The sequence below is a fragment of the Pieris rapae genome, chromosome 18 (genome assembly GCF_905147795.1).
Source record: "Pieris rapae chromosome 18, ilPieRapa1.1, whole genome shotgun sequence".
NCBI lineage: Eukaryota > Metazoa > Arthropoda > Insecta > Lepidoptera > Pieridae > Pieris > Pieris rapae.
This window is the reverse complement of record NC_059526.1, coordinates 3,388,764-3,407,307: the sequence shown is the minus strand read 5'-3', so window position 1 is coordinate 3,407,307 and position 18,544 is coordinate 3,388,764. Positions and strand designations below refer to the sequence as shown.

General features: G+C 32.5%; 1 protein-coding gene across 1 annotated transcript; it reads right to left on the bottom strand.

Annotated features, from left to right (window-relative positions):
• Positions 1-610: 610 nt before the first annotated feature.
• On the bottom strand, positions 611-18,059 carry LOC110999348 (periodic tryptophan protein 2 homolog). The gene is made up of 17 exons (XM_022268362.2): positions 17,844-18,059; positions 17,656-17,768; positions 17,406-17,500; positions 17,015-17,143; positions 16,042-16,475; positions 15,308-15,476; positions 14,538-14,705; positions 13,372-13,624; positions 12,621-12,768; positions 7,667-7,858; positions 7,337-7,482; positions 6,721-6,868; positions 5,653-5,796; positions 5,021-5,130; positions 4,692-4,840; positions 3,796-4,000; positions 611-752 (listed from the first exon to the last, which is right to left on the bottom strand). The coding sequence occupies exons 1-17, from the start codon at positions 17,859-17,861 to the stop codon at positions 626-628; spliced, it is 2,748 nt and encodes a 915-aa protein (XP_022124054.2). The 5' UTR covers positions 17,862-18,059; the 3' UTR covers positions 611-625.
• Between the last annotated feature and the right edge of the window lie 485 nt (positions 18,060-18,544).

Here is an 18,544-nt window from a genome sequence, read left to right as displayed (position 1 = left end):
CTAAATCAATGTCAAATTTTTTGTCACGAAATTCCTTATAGATTTTCCCATTACACGAACGTGACAAATACTACGGCGGAAATTATTTCGACATATGAAACGTTCTGACCACAAACAGTAATTAAAAAAAACATTTTATTTTATTTAATTTATGTTATTTTAAGTTTCTTTTTGGTAATTATATATCCACTTTACCCTTTGTGGGTGTCTTTTTTATTGTTCCATAGTAGAAAGGGTTCCCTGGAAGAAATCGCTTGTTAGCGATAAAGCCGCCCATTGTCTAATAAATTATGTTACCTGTTTTTTTTAAATTTATGATTTTGTATATTTTAGTAACGAAGTGTCATACTTTTGTCTTAGCGATAACTATCTACGTTTTTGGCTTACAGAAATCATACATTTAGTCAAAAACGTAAAAAGTTTTAGAATGTTTGGATATGATGCTAACGAAAAAACCAATAGAGACTTAGGTCCAACTCCTCGATTTAATCAGTATTGGAATTTAACAGTTCGGAGTGTTCGTTCGAGCTTAATCGCAATTCTTAATCTAAAGCGTTGCCAGTAATTAAAGGAAGATTTATTCTAGCATCTAATAAATAAGAAACAAAAGTCAATGTATAAATGTTTATTCATCTGAATCAGACGCTGTGCCTAATCCACTAGACGCATCGCTTTCCATGTCCACATCTTGCTTAGGAGTCATCTCACTAACCCCTTTAATACATCTTATTGTGTATTTGTTGAAATCGCATCTGAAACATACATATTTAATTATATAAAGATACGTACAGAGCAAAGATTAAATGTTTGTATAACAATTTTATCCTAGTTTTAATAAAGGTTTACAGGTCCGTTCAAGATTTCTTAATTAATTTGTATTTAATTAAGAAATTACATACAGCAATGAATAGCTAATACACAATAAATAAGTTATGGGAATAGCAAAGTGAGTACTAGCGAACATCTCTTGGGTAATTCCAAAGATTTATATACATGAGCATTATATTGTTACTACAATTTTCCGGAATGTGATGGAGCCTCTCCTAAACGGTCATGAATCACATTTCAGCTTGCTGAAAACGTCTCTAACTTTTGGAAACCCGTCTTCATAACAAAATTTTGCAAAACGCCTGGTGATCATCAAATTCATAACTCCCCTTTAAGTTAAAGACCCTTTCAGTGTGGAATAATAAAAACAAGGAAAATAAATGGATGATATAGGGCTACATTAAATGTACAAAGTATCGTATTCTATATAAATATTCGTCACAAGAAAATTATTGTTTAATGCTGTCCCAGCTATCGATATCATAAAGGTTTAGAATTTGTTTAATGTATTTAAGAATAGTGAATATGTGATACTATTCGTTTTTTCGTATTCCTCCGACTGTATTTATCGTACATTTCTCGTAACAAAATAGATTGGAAGACAAGAAATCAAGGTGATCAGTGAAATTTTTAAATCGTAAAAAAATTTATTAAACAAAAGTCTCCCAAGTTAATTTCTTTTAATATTGGATTAAATGATAGACAATGATGATAAATTTAATTTCAGGTGATTTTTTTGTGTTAGTCTAACCAAACATATGTGTTTAAAGGTTCTATGAAGAGCTAGAATCTTTGAAATGAGAGCATTATGCGTATTCTACACATTCAGTAGATGTTCAGTTGTGTTGATTATTAGTCAAAATTTATTGTCACTCAGTTCGGTTAAAATAAAAAAAAATATTTTCATAAAATCCAACTATTTTCTTAAGGAGTTCACATCACGGGGATTTTCCAAAATATCTATTCCATTCTCCGAGTATAAATCACAAGTTATTCAAGATTACATAAGTTCATAGGCGTCAAATACACCTGATAGCATGACGTTATCTGTTATCAGTCACGATAAGGTCAAGTGGATATAAGATAGTGAGATGACTATGACTTGAAACTGCCTTCTCACAAACATTGCCTATTTTTGGAATTAATTAGCTTTCTAGGTCAACCCCGCAGTTCAAATTGATTAATTCTAAATTAATTTATGGTGTTATAAATATAGTCTATTAAATAAATTTAGAAATTGTTCCCAGCACAGTTCCTTACTAGGAGGTTTCTGACTGATTATGATTTAGGTTCGATTAACATAAAAAATAAGGCAAAAATGTATACGTATGTGTAGAATTTTAAAGTCCACGCATTCAAATACAAATTTGTATATGATTCGAACTTAAATATTACTTTGATTCTAAAGGTCGCTGTTTTAGTAATAACAACCGATTGTCAGATTCTCTTCACGCCAGACAGCTACTGCCAGAAATATGTATTTGTAATGTCATCAGAGAAACATAATATGTATATATAAATATAATATAAATACTACTAACCCCCTTATTCAGCCTCTTTACTTAACTTACAATTTGACGATTTGGTATACGACATTGATACGATATTTATAGGAGCCCGCTACACGTCACACTTTTCTTTAGGATAACAAATATATAAAATATGAAATATATTGGATTAAATTAGATTCATAAAGGCTTAACTTTTTTTGTTTAATCGAGACTACATTTGGAACATCTAGGATCTGAATACTACGTTATATAAGCGAATATAATAATAAGTACATGGATGGCCGAGCTTTGATCGGTATTTTTATTTTTTTATAAATTGTGTTTTTGGAAATTATATATAAGTACGAATTACATACTAATTAAATGATGAAATATGAACAATATAGATCATATATGCTGGAATAGCTTTAGTGTTGTTGTGTCGTTAAAGCAATTAAAAATAATAGTATTATTATTCCCCGATAGATGTCAGGAAGATTCATTTTTCAGTTTAAATTGGGACTACTCAAACACCACCTTTTTGTTATTTTCTATCATTTATTTCTAGCTAGATCGATTCATCGCTCCCGAAACCCCCCGTATACTAAATTTCCTCAAAATCGTTGGAGCCGATTCCGAGATCGGCCGGAAATATATATTATATATATATATGTATATATACAAGAATTGCTCGTTTAAAGATATTAGATAAGATAATAGTCAGTAGTATAGCATAATATAAAAATATTTAGGTTAAAGTAAAAAGTAAGTAAAACAATCTTAAGTATCTGATGAGTGTAAGACAGTGAACTTATTTTTTAATGAAGAAGAGACATACAATAAAGCGAGAGTGAGTCACGGGACGATGGGAAATTCAACAGTGCAACAGTTATCTGCCGTTGTACAAGGCAATCTCTGAATCAGCCGATTGCATAAACAATCGCAAGTAAAGTAAAAACTTCGACGAAAGGTTTTACGTTTACTGCCAGTTCTCAAATCAAGGGCGTAGAACGGAAGAGAAGAACTGGCAAATAAGCTCTCCGCCTCTCTTTTTAATCGCCAAGTTTTTTCATTTACACAACGTTTGAAAGGAGTTGCAACCATTACACCATGTTCAATATGACATCTTGAGTAATCAAGAATAATAAAATAAATTAAAAACAAAAACTAGTCCTCTGTCAGCAGGAGGCATGGTAAAATAGGAGTACGCACTTACATTCTCGTGGGAACAACACGCAAATACATAGCATAAACAACTAATATCACCGCATACACGAATTCAAGTACGACCAGTCACCACAAGTAGCACCCGTTCACGAGTATGACGCATGGTCAGCCATCCCCCTCGTCATATTTTAGGGAGAGAGACAACCCGATGCATTGAGTGTCCATGGGCGGCGGTATCACTTAACATCAGGTGAGCGTCCTACCCGTTTACCCCTGTTCTATAAAAAAAAAGATTGTAAAAAATACTCACATCTTACTAAGCTGTCCATATTTCACCGTCAACACCTTCTCCAAAGCGAGAAGAACAGTTTGCGGGATTTTCTTATTCCTATTGATGAGACACTTCACCCAAATGAGTAGATGCTCGATATGTCTACTGTCTTCTAGTAGACGGGCGATGGAGTTTAGTAGACGGTTCGAGTAGTCTTCTTCCAGGTTTGATACGGTTAGTTCGACTGTGAAAATTAAAAATATGGTTTAACGGCGAGTGATAATTAAATCCCTTTTCATCACAAACAGTAAAAAGGCACGAGTAATGAAACATTTATTTTAAAGGTTTACTAAACCTGGAATCATTAGGCAGTAATGTCAGCTAAAGAATAAAATAAATTATTTAAAGTTAGTCGCTATATTATAATTCGAAATATGTATTTGATATTTCTGTATTAGGTATATTGAGTAAGTAAATACAGAAAAAAAGTAAATATTAGGATTTTATTTTATTGCATTTGGGTCAAATTTGTCCCTTTTTCGATGGAGAACTTTTTTAATAGCAACATTCATGCAATGTGAATATCAGTCATCAGTATACAATTCTACGAAATTAAAATCTTTTTTTTTTTAATCTGGGACAACATTGTCCGTTGTAATTACAGCTATCTTCATAGTATCTATTTAACAAAGACCAAATTAGACAAGAAAATATTATTCTTATAAAAAGGTATGCCCTTGCCTCTGGGAGCTTTTCTTACCGAACACCATTGTGTGACAGAACGGCTTTAATATGATCTTACGGGTGACGATAGTTCTAATCATATTTTAGTGCAGTAAAATATGTTCCTGAATTCAATAATACCAAAAAGACAAAACTTTCTTCAGTATAATTTTATTATAATTTACGTATAAACACAGGTTATAAATACATACTGTCGCTAGATGGCACTGCTTCCACGCACTCCTGTATAATACTGTGTTCGTTCAGTTGCAAAGCTCCGATGAGGGCAAGACCCCAAGATTTTTCTTCTAACAGTGATCTCACTGCGAGTGGAGTAGATCCAGTTTCAAGGCGATAGGGTCTGAAACATAATTATCATCTTAAAAACAAATTTATTTTTTTCCTATTTAAATATTTCATTTTAGGGAACAAATAATCAAGCTGATTTTACGAAATAAATCGACCACTTTTTTAAATCGCCATGAATCAAATACCTATTTGGAATTACTTTGTAAAGACTTATTAAAATATGGAAATTTACCTAAATGTCCCATCGAGTCCCGCATTTTGACTATACACCAGTAATCCCTCAGTAGCGCATACAGCGAAGCTTTCGCCAGTTGGTGAAAATCTTATACTATGTACTCGAACCTATGAATATGTAAATATTTTGTTTTAAGTAATCTCTTACAGGTAACCCATTTAACCTTGCTTAAAATATTTGTATTAGTTTATCCTATATTATATTTTTTAATATTATAATAATTACTTTAATATCGAGTAATTAAGATAATTAGAGTAATATTGGTAAAGGAGGCTTAGCACTAAGTTTGACTCCTGTATGTCAAATTTACTTTTGTACTCCTACAGCTAACACAAAATACATATAATAGCAAACAAATACACCGAGAACATAGCCACAGATGGAATACATACATTATACAACAAAAAGATTTACAAAAGGGAACAAACAAACAAAGTATTTAATACAATTAACTAACTGATTAAATTTAATTAATTAAGCCTAAATTGGTTGCATTGTGTAATGGTATAAAGTGTGGGTGTGACAAACATATGTCATAGTTCGCGCTAAATCTCAGACCTCCTCAAAGATGCGCAATTAAATTTTACTTACAAGGAACATAGAGAAATCTAAAAGCTTGTAAATCATACCTCGGGTTTGACTTTCCTATCAGCCATATCACCAGCCTTAACCCCTGGGAGACGCACAGTGACGTCACCGCCTTCGAACTCCGTACGATGCTCCACTAAAGCCATGTTACCAAACTCCGTCAGGAAACGACGATTTATAAAATCCTGGAAACGGAATCGAATTTATTATCTGTATCAAGTTATCGAATCCTGTCTACATCGACACTTATATATAAATACTAGCTGACCCGACAAACGTTGTATTGCCATGTTTTTGTGCCAAAAAATTAAAGTTTATAATTAACAAAAAAAACATAAGGGATGATTGTAGAGGGGTGAAAATTTGAAGGTTGCATGTATTTTTTTATGGTGTATCGTAAAAAAAGAAAAAAGAAAAATTTTGTCTAAAAAATAAATAAAAAAATGTAGGGGTGGATCACCCTTAACATTTAGGGGGATGAAAAATAGATGTTGTTCGATTCTCAGACCTACCCAATACGCACACAATATTTCATGAGAATCGGTCGAGCCGTTTCGGAGGAGTTCGGTTACTAACCCCGTGACACAAGAATTTTATATATAAGATAGATGACTTGGATTATTACACAAGATGTCGTATGGAACATGGTGTAATGGTAGCAGCTCCTTACAAACATTGTGTAAAAAACTTGGCGACTAAAATGAGTGGCGGAGAGTTTATTGCCAGTTCTTCTCTTCCGTTCTACGCTGTATTTGAGAACTGGCAGTAAATGTAAAATTAGAAGCATTTAATGTATATTTGTTTTTTTTTGACGTTCATAAGTGTACATTATGTTACCTATATGAATAAATGATTTTTGAATTAAATTTGAATTTGAATTTCTATTCTTGTAACGAACAATAAAAAATTATATCAAGAATAAACTTATCTAGTAAGCGATATTTTCGAAGCAATACTAATTAAAGAAAACAGTAAAAATTGTCAAGAAGCAAGAGTGAGAAACTTAATTTATGATACAGTAAAAATAATAATAATGATAATAAAGTAAATAAGAAAAAATAAAATATTAGTGGAATTTTAGAGCAAATGTAATTATAAAAAAACCTTACATTGACAGCGTCCAAGGATCGATTTTGAGTGATAACAAATTTTCGTATTAAAACGGCTTCCTTTACACTGTACAGACAGACATGCTTTGAATTACCAGCACCGAGAAGACATGAGCCATCCGCTGAATAGCATATTGTTGTGAATGCTCTGAAATAATACATCTTCTTTATTATAATAATTAATTTACTCCAATATGGTAAAAACAATAGTTAAGAAATTAATTTCAGTAGGTATAGACTACATCTTACTGTAGAAATTGAAGTTGACACATGGCAATTTAGACAATAACAATGGTTAGATGGTTTACCTAAGTTTGTTTACATATTCTTAGACATAATCAATAATAAAAAAAATAGAATAATAAACTATATCCTGGTGAAGTTTGATGTAATAAACATTAATTTTTATTATATTTCATTAAGTACATATACTCTTGTACATATATTTTATATTTTAGCTCTATGTTGCTGGAAGTAAAGGAAAATTTAATTTTACCGAGACTATGCATGATTAGTAGAAAAAATAAACCTTTTACTTGAAATATTAAAGTGAAAAAAAAATCTTGCAGTCATATAAAATCTAATTTCAATGAAAGAATTTCTTGTATTAACTTACTTAGTTTTCAACATTTTTTCAGGTGTTATTAAATCTGTGTCAGCTCTGCCTGAACCCAGGTCATTTCTGCCCTCGACACTTCCGGTTTGGTCACAAGTAGTCACATTGAAAAAACTGATATTTCCATCTAACGTTGAGACTGCTATCTATAAAATTATGAAGCTTATTAAAAAATCTATTTTATTTGATGCGTTTTGTTCTGGATTTGTATAACTTTTAAACACATTGGTTTTGAAATGTCAGTCCATAAATGTTAAATAAATAGCAGATAAAAACACACTTATTTATAAAAAAATGATTTTTGAGGGAATAAAAATTTCAAAATCCTACCTCTTCACCATCTGGCCTAAAGGCAACTTGCAGGGCATCACTAGTCAACTGTATCGTGTCACAATCAGAACTAGTTTCTATTGAGTTCCACAACTTGACAGTTTTATCCCAGGAAGCGGATGCAAGTCGAGAACTTGATAAACTAGGACTGAACGAAAGACTAGATACTGGCGCCTCATGACCTCCTAGTACCTAAATTAAAAAAAAATAATAAAATATGTAAAATATTTAGTATTGTCTTTTATTAACATAACTTTTACACATTTACAGAAAAACACTTTTTAACGGATTATAGTTATGTATTATGGAGGTCAATGGTCAATGGGTAATGGAGGACACCGTGAGCAATTTCTGCAAAAACCCTACATCTTTTAGTCGATACCAACTCCGGGGAAATAAATACAGATAACACAACATTTTCTGCAGCTGTAATACTTTTTGACATTTAACACCTTTGTCTTCAGTCACCATGACCACGCACGCTGTAAAGCACGCGAAACGTCGGTTTAAATTTAAAATTATGTACAAATAATTATAAGTTTAAATACAATAATACATAACTATAATCCGTTAAAAAGTGTTTTTCTTTAAATATGTAAAATATTTTCTCAACAAGTAAAGATTGTTTTTATTCAACATAATTGTTTCATAATAAACTAAAAAATAATAATTAAATTTGTCCACAGAATCATAACCACATAATCAAATAAGTCTTAAATGTTTCTGCAGCTTATACAAAAAAAAATCAGTGGCGCTACAACCTCTTTAGGTCCTGGCCTCAGATTTCAAGTAGGTGATCACCCTCCAGTGTATGACACACGTCGTCGACTTTTTGTGTCTAAGACATGTCGGTTTCCTCACAATGTTTTCCTACACCGTTCGAGCAAATGTTAATGCGCACATAGAAAGTCTATTGGTGCACAGCCCGGGATAGAACCTACGACCTTAGGTATGAGAGTCGCACGCAGAAGCCACTACTGCCAACACTGCGCAGGTTTTACACCATCAGCATTTTCTATCGGATTTGAAGGAATGAAATAAATAGAGAAAATATATTATAACCGCAGTCATTTGTCAACAACAATTTGTCTTCAACACATACGTTGACCCAAATACTCTTGCTGACAGGATAATAGATGTGATAAAAACAGCTCTCCTTCTTAACACTAAAACCAAATCAGTTACCAGCTCCAAGCGTACTTTAAAACCCTGGATATCTACAGGGGCCCTAAGATGTATCAGGCTTAGAAATAGAATGCAGTTGCAAGCCAGAAAGGATCCATTTAATATTATAATAAGAGTAACCTATAAGCGCTTTCGTACGTTTTGCTCTAACCTGATTAAGAAATTAAAAAGAGATTATCATAAAAAACTAATTGCATGTTCTATAAAAAATCCGAAAAAGCTCTGGCAAAATATCAATAGTATAACTCATTTTAAAAAACCGAAATCATCTAATGTACGTCTTCTTCAAATCACACCACATCCTCCAGATTCCTTAAACCGTGTCAATAATTTTTTTGTCACAATTGGTAAAACACTAGCAGAAGACATAATGACTTCGACTGGGTTTCGTCCTAGTTCAGTTATGATTTCTAATTCTGGCTCACAGAACTCCTCTTTTGTATTGTTGGAGACTGATCCAGTGGAAGTGGACTGCATACTCATGGCTCTTGATTCGGGAAGTGCATCCGGATGGGACGATATACCTATAGGCTTCCTTAAATTGTCTAGGGACGTCGTAGTTCCTCTTATATGTCAACTGGCCAATTTATGTTTCGAATCGGGAATATTTCCGAAAGCATTGAAGCGTTCCATCATTACGCCCGTGCACAAGGGGGGGGACACGGGTGATGTCAACACCTACAGACCCATATCTGTCTTACCTGCTATTTCTAAAATTATAGAAAAACTATTAAATAAAAGACTTATTAGCTACTTGAACAAATATAATATACTTTCTGACTCGCAATATGGATTTAGACAAGGACGCTCGACACAGGACGCTATTACAGCACTGACAACTGAGATTGTAGGTAGGGTAGACAAAGGATATAAATGCTTGACAGTATTCCTGGATTTAAAGAAAGCTTTTGACACCGTTTCGATCCCCATCCTCGTGCAGAGTAGTGTTGCCCAAAATCGGTCTTGGTCTTGCAGTCTTGGTCTTGTTCTTGCATTTTTGCAAGACCAATACCAATACCAAGACCGCCTTATCGAAGCAAGACCAATACCAAGACTGAAGCCTGCAAGACTTGAGCAAGACAATACTTAAGCCTGCAATACTCTTGCGTCTTGCAGTTAGGACAAACTGAGATTTGGGCGTTATCAAATTTTCAACTTTATCACTAGAGAAATAAGGTTCAAGGTTGATTGGGAAAATGTGACGTTCTGCGAATAAACTGTTGGTCGGTCGGTGTATTATATACCTACATATTTGATAATTTACCGACAAAGACGCCGCGGTTTGCAACAACTGTATCACAGCATTTGACACGCTGTCTCGATAGTGGGTGATTTGAACAAATTTGAAACGTGGAAAAACTCCAAATATGAGCGACGTCATATTGCTTTACGCATTTGGTTTTAAAATACATTTCCAAAAATCGAGATATGCAGTGTCGGTTTATCAACTTCTATCGTATCTACTCTAGTAGCTAGTAACCTCCATAAAAACAGCAGGCAACGTATAGTTCTAATAAAAAAGGAACATAATAAACAATATTATTTGCATAATTATCTACACTTTATTTTTGCGTAGGCACAAAACCTATTTGATTTTGATTCTGATACTTCTGTTTTTTAATCTTTCAAAGATTTATTCTATCTATCAAAGAATGCCGCATTTTTCTTTGTCGGTCTTCGGCTTGTGTGCTTATAAATATGAGTTTTTATTTCAATTTCAGTCATTTCTAATTGAGTTTCGCTTCGAGTCTATCTTATTTATTATTCTCGCCCATTTACCTAGCTAGGTACTCTAAATTCTTATTGCTTTCGGAGTGAATGTTTACAATTTGATATGAGTGACGAATAAATAGCAATAGGCTAATAGGTATTTGCAAGTCTTGCGAGACTTGCGAGACTCTTGCTGCAAGATCAAGACCAAGACCAAGACTGAGAGCGCAATACCAATACCAAGATCAAGACCAGGTGTATTGACGCAAGACCAATACCAAGACTGGTCTAAGTCTCGTCTTGGTCTTGCATTTGGGCAACACTAGTGCAGAGACTTGAGGCGATGGGTATAAGAGGCACAGCTCTGTGTCTTTTTGACAGCTATCTTCGAGATCGGACTCAACAAGTTAAAATAGGAAACCTTTACAGTGAAGAAGAAAATGTTTTATTTGGTGTGCCGCAGGGGAGTGTGCTTGGCCCAACGCTGTTCCTGGTGTACATTAACGAACTATGTAACCTGCTGGGCAGCGGAGGGAAAATATTCTCCTATGCGGACGATACAGCTATTGTCTTCCATGGAGAAACTTGGGAATCCGTACGCCAGAATGCTGAACGAGGTCTTGCCGTTGTATTTGACTGGCTAAAGGCTAATTTGCTGACCCTAAATATTCCAAAAACCAACTTCATTTGTTTTTCTCCAAGTCGGAAATCTAAACCGGGTGCTACTTTTGGGCTTGGGATACATGAGTGTGCGGACCACTATACACAGAAGTGCAACTGTCAAATTATTCAGAAAGTTACCTCTACAAGATACTTGGGCATCATTATTGATGAATGTCTATCATGGCACTCACACATTTCTACTATTATATCACGAGTCAGGAAATTGATATGGATTTTCAAGACGCTACGCCATGTGATGTCTCCTGTGATACTGAGTAATGTTTACGTTGCATTAGCTCAATCAGTAATTACGTATTGCATACCAGTATGGGGTGGTGCCACAAAAACTAAACTTCTTGAGCTGGAAAGAGCGCAGCGGTCTCTAATAAAAGTGATGTATTTTAAACCATATCGATATCCCACAGTTAACTTGTACAGATCAAGTGGATTGTTATCGGTAAGGCAATTATATCTTTTAAATGTCACCTTATATCTGCATAAATGTGTTCCTTTTAATTCTGCTAGCCAGGATAGAAGTCGGAGTGGTAATGTGGCCCGCTCCGTAATGGTCCATTCAAATTTTGCCAGCCGTCAGTACGTGAGTCAGTCTGCATATATTTACAACCAATTGAACTCTAAACTCCGACTTCATCATAGAGTTTTGTATGATTGTAAAAAGGTTGTAGCAGGGTGGCTGAGAACTCTAACATACGAGGAAACTGAGCACATTTTGGTGCGAATTCGCTAGTTTGAGACGGGCCGTATTGTGAACTTGACAGCGTGCACACTCACTCACACACAGCACACACATGCACACATACACACACATTCACACATTCATAGATTAAGTTAATTTAGATTTAGATTTAGTTAAAGTTTGTTTAGTTAAGGGAAGTAGCGAGCCAACCCCAACACAAGTGTCTCTTGACTACTTACGGGGGTTGTCTCATACTCATTTAATGATGTTAAAAAATTTGAGAAACAATAAACAAAAAAAATTTTATTTTTTATTATTTTATTATTTGTTTCAAGCAAGCAATATCATTACTTCGCTTATATTCTATTGTTGTACGCGAGTGGTTCATATAGATTTAAAAAAATCCTCTGTTATTTAAGGCACCAATGACCCAGGAACCATACAGATTCTTATAACCTGCTTACACTTAACAACACATAGCTAACACTGTTCCGTCTTTTTCCATCACAGCGTAAATATAATTTGTAAGAAAGAGACGTAATGGAATTGATTTATTTCTTGAAATAGACAAATAATACTTAACTTCCACAGATAGGTAATGTCTAATTGCCTGGTATTTAAAATTTAAACTACCTTTTTATATTCATTAAAATACACTAGCGTCTTTATTTTAACGAATTACCATTAAAGAATACATACCTCCAAAAGTTTCCCAAATTTGACAGACCAAAGAAATATCTCGAAGACATCCTGTCCACCGGCCGCACACAACTCGCTACTGGAGTCTATCGCTACACAACTGAACTGTACCAGACTGGGTGATGTTAGCGTCCTGAAGTTTCGGTACCTAAGAAATGCCCAATACGATTTAATAAAAGCACAACAAACAAACTATTGACGAAAACTATTGCTGTAAGAAACTTGTTAAATCATGGCATACTATATACCAAGACCGTCCACTGACAGATCTATGGAAAACCGCATGAGAATCCGTCCAGTTGTTTTTGAGTTTATCGCAAACATATAGACGTCCTCCACGTCTATATGTTAAACATAGACCTCTATGTTTTTATAGGTAAATCTGAGCACTAATATAAAATACCTGCTCTGGGGGGGACTAAATTATGATTTTAGCAACACTAATTATAAGTATATGTGTATCTGTATATATTTAGAGGTTAACAAGACTAAAAACTCTCTTTCCCACAAATACTTCATGACATTATAAATAACTCAATGTTCGCAATTTTAATGCCTAAGAACTTCCAATACCTAAGATTTAACACACTTTGACAGATGATGACAATGACACTCAATAATGACATGTCTTAAAGATTGTTGCCATTTCAAAAAAATATTCCTATCATTTTCCGTAATGTTTTAGTAATAAAATTATAAAAATTTAAAATATTTTAATACATATTTTTCTTTTATATAGAAAACATTTTACCTTGTCAAGTCATAACACCTTACAGTCCCGTCAAGCGAAGACGACACAAAGAATTTCTTATTTGTACTAAACACAACATCTGTTACAGTCGACTTATGTTCCGAAAATGTAACAAAACAGAAACCGGATGTCGTATTCCATAATTTGATTTTACCGTCATAGGATCCAGTCACTATATACAAACCGTCCGGAGAATATGTTAAACAGGTCATATCTTGGGAATGTCCTTGCTGTTTCATTACATACTGTTCACCTGGAAAATATTATGATAGTTTACAGAGGAGACATTTATTAGGTTTTTTTGTTTATTGTAGTGCCGAAAGCCTGAACTGTGGTTAAGCGAACTAATATTATTATTTATCTTAAAAGTATTCCAGACTCTTCTCTCTTAGTTCTCTAAGAGTAAGAGTAGAGAGTAATGTCAGCTAGTTTTGCTAGCAAAGGTCACTGAAAACCTTATGTTGTAATGAATTCGTAGATTTCATATAAAATGCAATATTTTATTATGATCTTCTTTATAAAAAAATACATACAAATAATCCAACGTAAAGCACAGATATATCTGCGATGTATATATCATAATACAACGTTGTTTAATTGAATTATTTCAATGTACCAAAAATGCTTCTATGAAAAATGTAAATGGTAGGCATGCATGAATCGTATTTAAACAAAAGCCTAACATAGATCAACTCTTTGGTTTTATAAGCAGATTATAAATTCATAATTTTTCGTCTAACAAAGAAATTGTTAACGCAATAATAAAAGAAACAGTACGTTTCTTTTATTGTTGCGTTATTTGAGTATTTTAATATTATTAGCATTCATAATACGAATATCCAAAAGCAAATTAGCCCTACTAAATTATGATTTTGAAGTATTTTACCGCAAAGTATCGCTAAGTACAATAAATACCACTGTATAATATCACTTTTATGAGTTTTTTTGCACTGACATTAGTACAATTAATAATTACTATTTACATCCTAATAATTTCACCCATTCTAGCTCTACCATGCGCTTTCACTTTCATTATTTTGATCGTAACTTGGTGTTTATAAAAAAACACGTCTGGGAATAACCTAGCGGTATTAAATATAGTACCAAACAATTTGATAAATGAGCTGTATCGCATATTTTAGATAGAAGAATAATAATTAACTTACTCTGCCATTCCCAAACAAGCAACTGTCCAATATTCGGGCAACCAAATGCTATCCAATCGCCTTGAGCAGAAATAGAGACACTACTAATTCTATGTTCCGATATGTTCAGTGTATGAATCAAATTTACATCTGGCATCTCATGTAGGAAGAATATACCATTTGAAAATCCTAGAAATCCGAAGAAACAATAAACATTTTTTGTAATAAACAATAACAACAATACTAGGATGTTTAAGAATTAATTAAATTTCCAATTGAACACAGACATGTAAATATATTATAAATAAAATATTTATTCTATATTTCATACTAGCTATGTCCCGGCGTTTTTGCCTTTATTAATTCGCTGTGTTAATTATTAAGCTGTCTCAATTAATTAAATATATTAGCGCCACAAATTGTTAGAGTCTGAGCCGAACAGAAAACAGTTTTTTTTAAATAAGTGATTGTTTCTAGGTCGTCGACTGTTTCGGCCGGTTGGTTTCCTTCCGATACTTTTTTTCAGTATACTGTGTTAAATGTGCACACAGACAAAAAGTACATTGGTGCACAACAAAGGTTCAAACCGACAAAATCAGAGGGGAGAGTTGTTTTCTAGAATTTCCTTATTATATTTAACCTGTAACTTTAAAAAAAAACTGTGTGCATTTTTTTTATACAGGCAAATCTTGTCCCGACGATTAAGACAAACATCAATTTTAAGCAGTCTTCCGTATGTTATATTATTTAACTGTATCTACTTATTCTCCTAATATTCAAACAACCCTTACCTGTGACTAACATCTTATTTGCTTTATGATACTGTGCAGCTGTCAACTTCACTTTAGAATTTGCGCTACGTATCGCATCACCAATGTAGTGCCGTGCTAATTTTTTATATTGCAATTTTTTTACTTCGTCCTTAACTTCTGGCAACATTTCTTCATCTTCATCACTCACCTTTAAATATTTAAAATCTTTTAGTTAAATAATCAAGCTAAAATATCTGGACTTTAACATGTGCACATTTAATAGTCGCTGGTACATGGAACATCCTGAGGAAATAGATGCGAATAACATCGTCGGCGCGTGAGAGAAACAGAAGATTATCTCCTACATGTATCATTATTTAATATTATTTTTGCACATATTTCTAACAACATTATTAAAGTGAAACTTTTATTACATCTTCTCAAACTTTTTGGTCTGTGTGGCACATTTCACGTGACGGTCGACAGTGGAGTAGGGATAAAGTGAAAATTAATTAACCTTAATGGAATATTATTCCAAAAATGTTTAGTTAAACATCTGTAATGTGAAAAAAAGTTTCACTTTTACCGTGGTTTCATAAAACCACACAATTTTTTATTTTATTAAAGTCTTGCTGTTTTCCAGTCAATCTTAATCCAATAAAGAAAATACAAAAATGTCTTGTCAATTTCCAACATATATTATTTTATATTTATTATGGTACAACAAATGACCTGAATCATTATAATAAAATAATTTTTTAACTAAAACTTACATATTCCTTGTCTTTTTCTATAACATCCTTTTCTTCAATATTATCTTCAACAAGATCATCTTTTTTGTTGATCTTTCTTCGTTTCTGGTGTGAAATCTGGACCTCAGATACTATAAGGTCATCAGGTTCAATACTGGCATCCCACAAACAAACTTGACCATTTCTACTAACTGTTATCAAATCAAGACTTTTCTTCTCAAAAAATACCCCAATAATCTTATCTGTATGTCCACTTAACGAGAAAATGTTGATATTGTCCAAATATTCTATTGAATATACTTTTGTTGAAGTATCTTTTGAACCAACAGCCAAAAGCTTGCCACAGGAAGACCAGTCTAGGCATGTCACATCATCAAGTGCCTTTTTGAAAACTCGCTTCATTATAAAGGAACGGAATTCACCAGTATACACACTTGGTGCTGTCATAATGAAAACTGTAAAAATAATGTCATAAAGTATATAACTTTGGTTACATTTCAAAATAACACTTTGAAAGTTTTGTGTCATCTATTAATATTTTCCATTTAATAATGTGCAACATTTTTTATCTTCATCAAACAAACAAGCTGAATGAAGTTTGTGTATGTAAAATTTTAACCACTAACAAAAAGTTCTACACAGTGTACTTTGTTTTAATAAAGTTACTAACACACTTGTCCAAGCGTTGCTGTGGCTAAGGTTTTTGTTAGAATCATATCAAATAATAAACAAATATATGCAAGAAAATAAAATTGAGCATATAAATTGAAATGTAAGGTATCTTATCTTTTTAGTTCGTATTTAGATCAAACTGAACACGCAAATTTGATTGATATCGGTTCGGTAGTTTAGGAGTCCATCGCGGACAAGCAAAGTGACACATCATTTATAGTTATTATAGTAGATACCTTTAATATTTAATACACAGAGTAAAACAATAGAAAATTATATAATATCAAAAGTAGCTGTTTTAAACAAATTAGAAATTTTATACCTGTATTATCACAACAGGCTGCAAAATGTTTTCCATCAGGACTAAATTTAACTGCATTTACATGCTGTTTAAATTTATATCTGTGTACTACTGTACATGTTAGCAAACTTATCATTTGTGCCTCACCCTCTGAAAGCAACAGATGACTATTACAGTATAATAATAAATCATCTAAAATGTTTAATCTTCACTTCACTGAATAAATATTATATCAGCCAAATGTTGTTTTTAGTTAAAATAGGAAATATATCAGTATGAATAATATTCAACCATTAGGTTAAAACATATTTTAAGTGCGAAACAATCTCACAACATTAATATTCAAAGAATGACAAGTAGTACAGTAAGTAATAATTTTCTAAAAACAATATTGATATAATAAATTACTTACGCTCGTTAATAGCTAATAGAACTGTTCCACTAGGAGAAACATCAAGTGCAGTGTAGTTATAGTGACTCTCTATTGCTAGAGTGTTACTTTTATTTCTGAAAAAACATTGTATGTTCCTTTGAGTTTAAATTCCTAGGTCTGTATAAGAGAAGGCAACTTAAATGATTCATGATTTAAATAAAGGTAAACAGATATTATTAAACAGTAGCTTATATAATAAAAATAAACAAATTATTTATAAGAAACTTACTGTTTAAGATTGTAAACTGTTAATTTGTTACCCACAGGACTTATAACACTGTTTCCATCATTAGTAAATAAAATATCCCCATGTCGATAAACGGTACCTAGTAGGTTTTGAAACTGAAATGCATAAGTGTATATTGAATATCATTTATTTTATTAATATTCTACAGCCTTAATTAATTCAAAACCTACCTTATAGTTATATTTCATGGTTACTATACTTTTTTTAACTTAACTTAGTTGTGAAAGTTAACTGACAAATTATATCATATAAGCTTCACGATTTATATAATTAATAAATCATTATTGACATACAAAAAGTAATGGTCAATGTTTAGTTCAGTAATTTAAAATATTTTATATCAACGATTAAATAAACACATGCATACGCGAACACATGTTTATGACAGTGACACTGTAATTGATAATATACGGGTCATATAACTCGTATCTATGATTATTGTGGTTAGTCGCTGATTTAAAAAAAGGTTCACATTTTTTATTAGGTTTCAGTATTTTAACGACGCGATTTAATTTCTGAATACAAGTAATACCATTTAATAATAAAAAACCAGAAGCATAATCAGAATTAAATGAAAAAATATTATTTATTTTAAAAATCCCGCATTATTTAAATGGCAACATTTTTTAGTCATAACATATCCTCTTTTTTATTTTATTTATATAGAATAATATTTAGCATAAAAAACATATAACTGTATACTTAAAAATTCAAATAAGTACAAAAATTACAGTCTAAAAGTTTTTGGTTATTAATATCAGATGATATTTATCTAATAAAAGGAGTCAAAATTTTATTCGGACATGCGCAGAAGGAATTTGCTGGCCAGCGATCCACATCAATGAAATGAGTAACGTCACTATAAAATTCC